Consider the following 9,646-nt stretch of genomic DNA (forward strand, 5'->3'; position numbering starts at 1 on the left):
GTTTTCTTATTTCAGACAAAATTTCCTGTGTTTCAGTCTGTGCCCATTGCCTCTTATAATGTCACAGGGCACCCCTGAGAAGAGTTTTGCTCTGTCTTCTTTACAGCCTCTCATCAGATATTTATATACACCAATAAGATCCCGTGAGCCTTTTTCTTCTCAAGGCTAACCTATCCCAGCTCTTTCAGCCTCTTCTCATGACAGATGCTCCAATAGTCTTCGTGGCCCTTTGCAGGACCCGGTCCAGTATGCCCATGACTCTCTTCTGGGAAGCCCAGCACTGGACACAGCACTCCAGGTGTGTTTCCCCCAATGCTGGCCAGAGGAGAAGGATCACCTGCTGGCAATGCTTTTCCTAACACAGCCCAGGATACCGTTGGCCGCCTTTGCCATGAGGGAGCATTGCTGGCTCATGGTCAAGTTGTCCACCAGGTCACCCAGAGCCTCTTTCTGAAAAGCTGCTTTCCAGATGGTTGGTCCCCAGCCTGTACTGCAGAATGGGGTTATTCCTCCCCAAGTGCATGCAGGGCTTTGTATTTCTCTTTAGTGAGCTTCATGAGAGTCCTCTCCACCCATTTCTCTAGCCTGTCAACATCCCTCTGAATGGCAGCATAAACATCTTTCTTATCAACCACCTCCAAGCACATCCCTGAACATGCCAAAGTCTGTTTCCTGAAGTCCAGGGTTGTGATGCTGCTTTTTGCCCCGTTCCTTCCTCTCAGGATACTGAGCTCCACCATCTCATGGTCACTACAGCCAAGGTGACCATGGTCACTACAGCCACTGCAACCCTGAACTTAACATCTCAACCTGTCCTTTCTTGTTTGTAAGTATGAGGTCCAACAGAGCACCTCTGTCCATTGACTCCTTGATCACCTGTGTTAGGAAGTCATCAATGCACTCCAGAAGACTCCTGGATTGCTTACGTCCCACTGTGTTGTCCTTCCAGCAGATGTCAGGGTGGTTCAAGACCCACATGAGGACCTGGGCCTCCGAATGTGAGGCTTCTTCCAGTTATCTGAAGAAGGCATCATCTACCACTTCCTCCTGATCAGGCAGTCTACAGCAGACACCCAAAACAAGGTCACCCACTAATCCCAACCTGCTCTCAGCTGGCCCATCATCCATCCCAAGGCAAAGCTTTACATATCCCTGCTGCTCTCTCACATGAAGGGCAACTCCCCGTCCTTGCCTTCCTGGCCTGTCCTTCTTAAAGAGCCTGTATTCATCCACTGCAGCACTCCAGTCATGTAAGATAGCCCACCACGTCTCTGTGATCCCGATGAGATCTACCAATTTGAAAAAAGGAAATAAAGCTTCTGGATGTTTACATCTTAAGAAGGGATGGTTACAACCCATAAGCACAAATTTAAAGAGGGGTACACTATGATATCATCTCTTTCCACAGCAGATTACTGGCCATTGACCAAGCAAGCATCTTTCAGGCTTACGGTTGTATAATGGGAGAAACTATGGTAGAACAATGAAATTTAGTCTAAAAGGTTTTTTTTTCCTGAGAAAGAGGTGTGGTATGGGAAGAACAGAGGGACTTTTTCTTAAGGAGCTTTCACAAGATTTTGGTATGATAACAGCACCCTGGATTTCAACACCACACATAATAGAGAGATACGGACACTGCCTAAGCCGAACGCCAAGCAACAGCACACCATTGGCTTCTCTAACACAGAAACTGGGGCACGGGAGGAGGCCAGGGTTTAACCAGGTCTCTCAGGGAAGGGGTCTCGCATCAATCATATAACTCTACAGAGTAGCATTAGCATATAACACCAAGAAGAAAAATTACAGATGACAGATACAATCTGTAAGCTCAAAGAGAGAAGTTAAATGATTCAGAGTTGCATCACATTAGGTTTACAAACACTACATAAAAATCACTCCCAAAAGAAGAGTTCAGCAGACTCTTAAGCTAAACTAAGTACATACATAAAATTTTGAATTAATTTTTTTGCCATTGGAGTTTTCACATAAACAACATCTGCAAAATGTCTCATGGGAAAGTGGTCTTTATCCTTTGAGTAAAACTACTGAGCAGCAGCAAGACAAAACAGCAGCAAAACAAGAGTTATAAGCTATTTCCACCATCCACCAGTGCAAAGAATGCTAGTGATTTAATATAAAAGCCAAAAATATAATACTGCATTCAAAGGTTCATAACATATTTCTATTTTTTTACCAGTGAAAAAAAAATATGCAGAGATCCAGTTTTGTACTGCAAATTCCACACACAGAGAAACTAAGTTGACAGGATGTATTGGCCCTTAAATTCTAATGTACAGGAGTAGGAAACAACATTTCATCAACTACAGACTGATCTATAGAATTGAAAGCATTTTATTTTTATCTGATGCTTTTCATTACAGAAGTTATTGAAACACATCATGCAGAACGTGTTATTTTCTTCTATCAAAGCATTTTGCCAGAAAGCTTACTCTTTGGTGAAGTATAGTTTTTGACGTGTAGCAAATAATATACTACACATTACAGCTTGAGTTGAAAAAGCCTTCAAGTTTTCACTCATAAGGAAAATAAAAATGGTCCAGGTTTAGAGAAAAAAAAAAACACAAACTACATTTTTAAGTCGCTCTATGCATACTGGTGACCACATACTATGTTTTTTCCCGATCAAATCAGATACACTAAATATTCAACAGAAGGCACTTAGGATCCAACACAGGAGAAGGAATTACTTAAGCAAGTTAAGAGCCACACTCTACCACTGGCCCTATACAAAGCCCGCCCTTTTGAGTCCGAAGGGTGCAGCTCATTAATTTGTCTTGTAAAGCAAAAGTGGTGAGAAGCATGCTGACAGCTAGAAATTGCTGTTCTGTGGGAAAGCAGACACATCTGCCAAGAAAGGCTAGAGAGACCTCAAAATTGTGGAAAACCACCAGCAGCTTAATAGTACACAGCCTGCTCCTCCAGCACATCCCACGAGGCTGGCTCATCCTGCAGGAAGGGCAAGAGCAGAAGAGGGAACCCGGGAGGCAGCAGAAAGGAAGGGGAAAGAGCAGAGTGCAAAGAAAAGAAAAAAAATTGTTCACAAGGGCAGTTGAGAATCCGGCACAGAAAGGACAGGAGAGGAAGCAAAGAATCAGAAACACAAGGCAGACAGAGCTGTTTAGGTCAGAGGAAGTAAGCAAGATCCTGGGACATCAAGGACGGGGGCGGATGGGAAAGTATGAACACGCAGGGCAAGGAGTCTGAGACACCAGCGGTAACGACAGAGAAAGGTCGCTGTCAACATAAGCACAAGTCCTCCGTCACGTAACTGGGGAAGGGAGGGAAGAAGGGATCCAGCAGAGCAGTTAAGGAGACCTGGGGAAAGAATCGGTGTACTGACATGGGAAACCAAAAGGATCCCTGTGCAGTAGCAAAATGATATAAAAAATTTGTAAGTTACCGTACAAATATAAATTATTAACTTGTATTCCTGAGAGGCTGACAGGTATACCTTAGGAAAAAATGGTATTTGTAGGGAAAAGGGGGTCAGAGAAACCGAGTTCTTCTCCTGGTCAACATACGCCTTAAAGCACAAGGGAGCAAACAAGGGGAGGAGTGGAAATAATGGGGGCAAAGACATCTCCCCCCGCTTCTTGGACATTTCTTTTCAGATGTTTTCCAGATGAACCCTTCCTACCCCTCTCCCCTTAGAAAGAGGTGAAGAATTCTACCATACATTTTGGTCAGCCAATACAACAAAAATAAAACCAACAAAGTAATTCTTTCAAAATAATTCAAGTGTATTTCTTGTTTCTCCTCTCCTCGGGATACTTCAGGTGACTCTCATAACGTACAAAGCAGCAATATTGCCGGGTCTTTCTGCTAGTCCTTTCCCATCGAGACGCTACAGCAATTCTTTAAGTTGTCTTCTGTCTTTTGAGGGGATTTTTGTGTGTGTTTGTTCTGTTGGGTTTTTTTCGGTAACACCCTAACATACGTCATGCTCTACCGTCCTCCAGAATACTAGAGGTTTTAAGTATGCTAGCAAAGACTGCAGATTAAACAAAGCCTAAGACTACTTCTGTACCTCAAAAGGGAGGTTTTAGGTGTATTAGAGTATATTTTTTTACTGGTGTATTGGAGCAAACCAACCAAAAAACACCTTTCATTGCTACTTAATAGAAACGGGGGCAGGGAGACACAGGGGAGAAGTGGGGAAGCGTGTGTATCCAACACAAGTTGCCCCATCAACTTGAGAGAAACGCAGCAAGTCCATGTATTCCATCATGCCACTTGCTGATACTTATCTGCCTCAGAAAGCTTTACGTTTGAAGGGATGAAAAAAATTGTGCAAGTGGAAGGAAAGCAGATGTCTAGAGATAAAGCCATCATCACTGTCTCAGACTTGCTGCATGACAAAGCTGGGAAAAGAACTCACCAATATCTACTTGGTTTCGGAGAAGTATCACAAGACCTCCTGCCTGCTGTAACAGCCATTTCAGACCGCACCTGCCCACACTGGGAAGATGAGACCTGAACTACCAGTGTGTAGAATGAAGAGCAGGGCAGCAGAGTTGGGGTTTTCCTCGTCCATCCAACCATGGCAACTTCTGCTGCAAGTCACAGCGTCTACAGGGCGATTCTTCTTCACTATTTCAAGGTGAGCCTTTACAGCAGCAATTTCCTAAGGAGGATCACAACCATCTCAGTGACACGAACACCTTATCAGTGTTACGGGATATATTATGGCATCAGCACAGCCCACAGATGATTCACCAGGAATCGGCACAGATCACTACGAACTTCAGGACTTCATCAAGTACGGGAAAACATCTAACTAACCAGCCACTGAGAGTTAAACAAGTCTCCTGACTTGCTTAGGCCTGAACTGAGCCCAAAATCATTTGTGTTACTGCCTTATGCATATAGTGAGGAAACTTAATTGAGGTAAGGTAAGAGTAATATAATGCATTACACTAGATTAAGGGCGTAACGACCACTAAGATCTATGCTGACCTAACAGTTTGTTAATTATACGCCCTAATGATCTCCCTCGTGTTTTCTCTGTAAGAGGTATGGTGTACCCCTGCTTTTTGCACTTATTTCCAATTCTGTATCTGTACTTTGCATCAACACTACCCTTTTAATATAAAGGGGAATGAACAGTGTACCCTGTAGCTAACTTCCACAGAGAGATCTTCCACTATTCTCCTGAACCAGGTTCCTATAGCAGAACTTTTAAAACTATCTGCTGGTAGAAATGTTAAATGACGCTCTTCCCATCCATTTCTAGCTTCAACAGATTAGTTTCACATCCAGGATTGCAGCTGCATTTTTGTATCCAAAACTCCTACAGAGTCAACACTTATCTGAGATGATGGCACTATATTCCATTTATCAGAAAACATTAATAAGGAACTGACAAGGAAGTTTCATAGGCCCGTGCAGGAAGCCCTAATAAAAATGCCTTCCTGCATTGCTGACAAGGCACAAAGTACTCAGGACAGATACTACAAGTTTGTTTCTGCGGTTGTATTTCATCAGATTCCTCCTAGTCCAGCTAAAAACCCACAAACGTATTCCTGCAGTATATTTAGGCACTCCTGTAATCTGATCCACGCACATAAAAAAATTTCTTCTTTCTAACTTCAACTTTTGCTTGATTCCACTGCAATGCCAAGGAACCTGGGTTGTTTGGGTTTTTTTCACCCTCTCAGCTATTTTTTCACATGTATGGGACTTAATATGTACTGACATGTAAGTAACGGGAAGAAGCAGTCTTTTTAGCCATCACAGGACAAAAAAGGCTATTTCATGTATTACAGTTCAAGGAAGAAGAGAAACAATGAATAGTTGCACTCTATTTACAGAAATAAATACCATATAATACCATGAACAACAGACATCATCATTTACTTTTGTACACAGCAACCAGTTTGTGGCGGATTTATTTTTTTAAAAAAAGAGAGTCATAGGTCTCAACAGGATTTCAGTCACAAGCACATTCAATACCCCTGCAATAAGAAGTGTACAAGCCTGAAAGCCAACACTAAGAAGAAAAGTCTAGTACAAAAAGAAAGAGACTCCTGAGTCTAGTCTGTGCACAAAGCCAGCAGAAACTGCTGGAAGTAAAAATAGCACCCACACGGAGGCTATGTAAACCAGTTTTGCTCTACTTCAGAAGGATAAAGAGCTCAGTCACAAGAAGATGCAAACCTGTACCTAGGATTTTCAAAAGAAAAAGCCAAATTTACTATGTCATCTCAACTGAACATCTTTACTACTGTCTATAGGAAGACTTCTCCCCCATGATTACTCTTACTACCTAGAGTGAAAAAGACAATTTATGTGAGAGAACTGAGTTTAAAAAAAGTAAGACTGTTTAAGTTTTGGTATGAACAGACCAACTTTGATTCAGGTAGAAACAAAGGTGCTTTTGAAAATTTCTCTGGCTAGTGAGTTCAGTTTCTTGGATTCCAAGTTAGTAAGAGTTCACACACTTTTAAGGTGCAGCTTCCAGATAACACTTTCCCTCCAGTGTCAAACTCTACCAACCACAATTCACAAAGGCTTCTGAGGTGTCCAAAGTTTAAAGAGGAAACACTGAAAAATGCCCTTGGTTCAAGTCAAAAGTCGAGCACACCTCCCACTCGCTCTGTATCCGCGGAGTCAAACAGTGCCTCGCTGGAATCACTCTGATGGAGTTCCTCTAGGAAAATCACCAAGTGCCAGCTGGCCAGTCACGCTGGCAGTTACCACCTCAACGTCTCAAAACCACGTTGAATTGAAAGTGAATTCACCTTTGACAATACTATCAAAAAAGTACTATGCACAAAAATCTGACTACATGTTTCATGCAAGAAGCAAAACACTGACAACTGTGCGGGACTTATACCGAGAAAAAGAAAAAGCTTATTTGCCTCTCATGTTTTGCATGACGAAGTTTCCAGGAGTGGAAGGCAGAAACGGGAACGCTGCTATCTGCTAGGTTTTGTTTTTCCCACGTACGGAGCAAATAGTATCTACTGAAAGGGGGAAAAAAGGGGAGGGTTTAATACCCTCCAAGGTCTCATAATTCCGATGACGTGAATGTTAATCACAACATCTATTCACATCCTGTGACTCCGGCCCTAACCCCTCTGCCCTCCAAAGAGTACTCCTTCTCCCGCAAGACGCGGATCTCCAGGTTTTGCTCGTGAACGCTCATCTGCCATCAAACTACGGTGGAATGCCAAACGCTAAGCCAAGACTCCGGCTCTTCCTCTACCTCCGGGGGCTGCTGCCACAGACTGACGGCCCCAGCCGCCCCACACCGCGCGTCCCGGAGCCCCCCACCGCAGCCTCGGGGCGGGCGCGGCGGCGCCTCATCCCGCCGGCGCCGGGCCGGGGAGCTCGGCGGGCACCTGCCGGGGCGGCTCACCTGCGCCCCCCGCCCCGGGCGGCGGCGGGGCTGGGACCGGCCCGACCCCGATGCCGGGAGGCCGCCCCCCCGCTCCCGCTCCCCGCTCACCTTGGGCAGCTCGCGGAGCTGGTTGGCGTCCAGCAGGAGCTCCTCCAGGCTGCGGCTGTAGCGGTAGATCTCCTCGGGCACGGCGGCCAGCGAGCAGTGCCGCTTGTCGATGGACTCCACATGGCGGTTGCACCGCCACAGGGGGATGCAGTGGAACATCGCCCCGCCGGGGGGGGGGGGGGGGGGGGGGAGGCCGGGCCGCCGGGGGCCGCGGGGCGGGCGGCGCCGCCGCTCACCGCCGCCCCCTCCTCCCCGCCGGCCGCAGGAGCCGCTGCCCCTTCAGCCGCCGCGCAGCGCAGGTCCCGGCGAGCCGGCGGCGGCAACCCGCATCCAGCGCGCCGCCGGCGGCGGCGGGAAGCGGCCCCGGGCGAGCGCGGCGGCCCCGGGAGAACAATGGGCGGGAGCCGGAGCCGAGCGGGGCGGGGGGCGCCCCCCTTACTGCTCCTCGGCGGGCCGCTGCCCTCCCCGCAGGGGCATCGCGGGGCGCCGGGCGCAGCGCTGCTGCTGGCGGCCGCCGCGCATTCCCGCGCCTGACCCGGAACACGGGCGGCCTCTCCCCCCCCCCCCTCTCCCCTCCCCTCCTCCCCCGTCCCGGCTGACATCAGCGGGGCCGGGCCCTGCCGCCCCGCCCCGGACCCGGACCCGGCCCGCCGGCCTGCCCGGGGAGGTGGCTAGCCACCCGCACCCCCCCGCCGGCGCCGCCTCGCCCAGGGGCAGCCGGGGGCGGGCGCCCGCAGAACTTTCTGCCAGGGAGACAGCCGCGCCGGCACGGAGTTTCCCCCGGCTGGAAGGGTACAGCCCTGCCCGGGGGCAGGGGGGCTACTGCGGCCGGAGGGCTCGGGGGTCCCCGGCGCAGCATCCGCCGCGCCGCCGCGCAGGGCTCCCCCCGCCGCTGCCGGGCAGCCGCCTCGGGTCGGATTTGCCATCGCTGCGGGCGCTGGGACGGGGTCTGCTTGCGGTCAGGCGATGGAACAGGGTTTGAAATGTCTGGGAATGCCGTGAACCGGTTTGGGCCACTCGTTTTGCCTACTTTTAGACATGCTGTGCCTCACCCGAGATGCTCGCCAACATCACCGAGCGGGAGTGTGCGCAGACTACGCTAACATTTTCTTTTCAATTGTTGGAACACAATGCTATCTATCTGGAAAGCAACATAATAAAATGTAAGGAACGCTGTTTAGGTGCCATGGCCATTGCTGATGTTTTTCCTCTCAAACTACATTGCTGTGGCATTAAAAAAAAAATCAATATACTGTCCTCAAGGCTTTCTGAAATAAGGTTTTTTAAATCCACTTTCAAAAGAGCTGATGGGAAGGTCAGAAGGGTTAGCAAAGGTAAATACCCCGGCAGACCTCTGCCTGTGTCTGCCGGCTCCAGGCTCCAGCAGCCCCACTCCTCATACCTCTGTGAGTGGGGCGATGTGCTGAGCTCCAGCGACAAAGCACAGTCTCAGAGGCTCTCGTCCCTCTGGTTGCATAATAGCAATTTTGTAATCTGCATAGTGACATAAAATACTTCTGAAAACAGACACTTAACGTCAGAGCTGCTCTTGAAATATTGCTAATTTCTTGCATAATTATAACTGGGTGCAGATACAGGAATAGGGGAGAGGGGGAAGTTTATTGTAGTCGTCTCTGTTCTTCAATCCCTGTACGGTACTGACAATAGTTAATCTTATAAAGTTGCAATGTATTTATTGTTGTTTTTTCTTAAATCAGCTGATAAATCTTGCAAGCTACACTTGTTTAATTTCTGTGGGAATTACAGTGATTTGCTTATTTTTTGGTTTTAAAAAGGACCTTTTAGGAGCTTGTGTACTGTTATTCTTTGCTGACCTACAAAACAAGAAACTTTAAAAATGTTACCATTTTCTTATAAGTACCTTAAAAAAATCAGTCAGAACCAACAGTTTCTTTCTTCAGTCAGTATATCCAGTAACTACAAAAAAATATGTGGAACCTCCCAACGTGTCTAAATAAAGTATGTAAAGAAATCTGCTAGCCCGCGGGGAAAGAACTGTAAATATTGCTGACCCGATAACAACTGAGTTGAAGTGTTTTTTAGACAGCCACAGGAAACGATCAGACTTCTGACCATGCCCTGATTAAAAAATGTATGTTGGAGCAAAAGTGTTGGCGTTTCACCTGAGAGGACCATAACTGGGTTTCCGACGTA

At 47.4% G+C, this 9,646-nt stretch overlaps 1 protein-coding gene across 1 annotated transcript in view; it reads right to left on the reverse strand.

The window, feature by feature from the left end:
- LRRC1 (leucine rich repeat containing 1) overlaps positions 1 to 7,639 on the reverse strand; it is a 77,811-nt gene extending 70,172 nt beyond the window's left edge. The window contains exon 1 of the mRNA XM_050893604.1: positions 7,472 to 7,639. Within this exon, the coding sequence (XP_050749561.1) occupies positions 7,472 to 7,630 (159 nt within the window). The 5' untranslated portion in view covers positions 7,631 to 7,639. The remainder of the gene's footprint in view (positions 1 to 7,471) is intronic.
- Between the last annotated feature and the right edge of the window lie 2,007 nt (positions 7,640 to 9,646).

The sequence above is a fragment of the Gymnogyps californianus genome, chromosome 3 (assembly GCF_018139145.2).
Source record: "Gymnogyps californianus isolate 813 chromosome 3, ASM1813914v2, whole genome shotgun sequence".
NCBI lineage: Eukaryota > Metazoa > Chordata > Aves > Accipitriformes > Cathartidae > Gymnogyps > Gymnogyps californianus.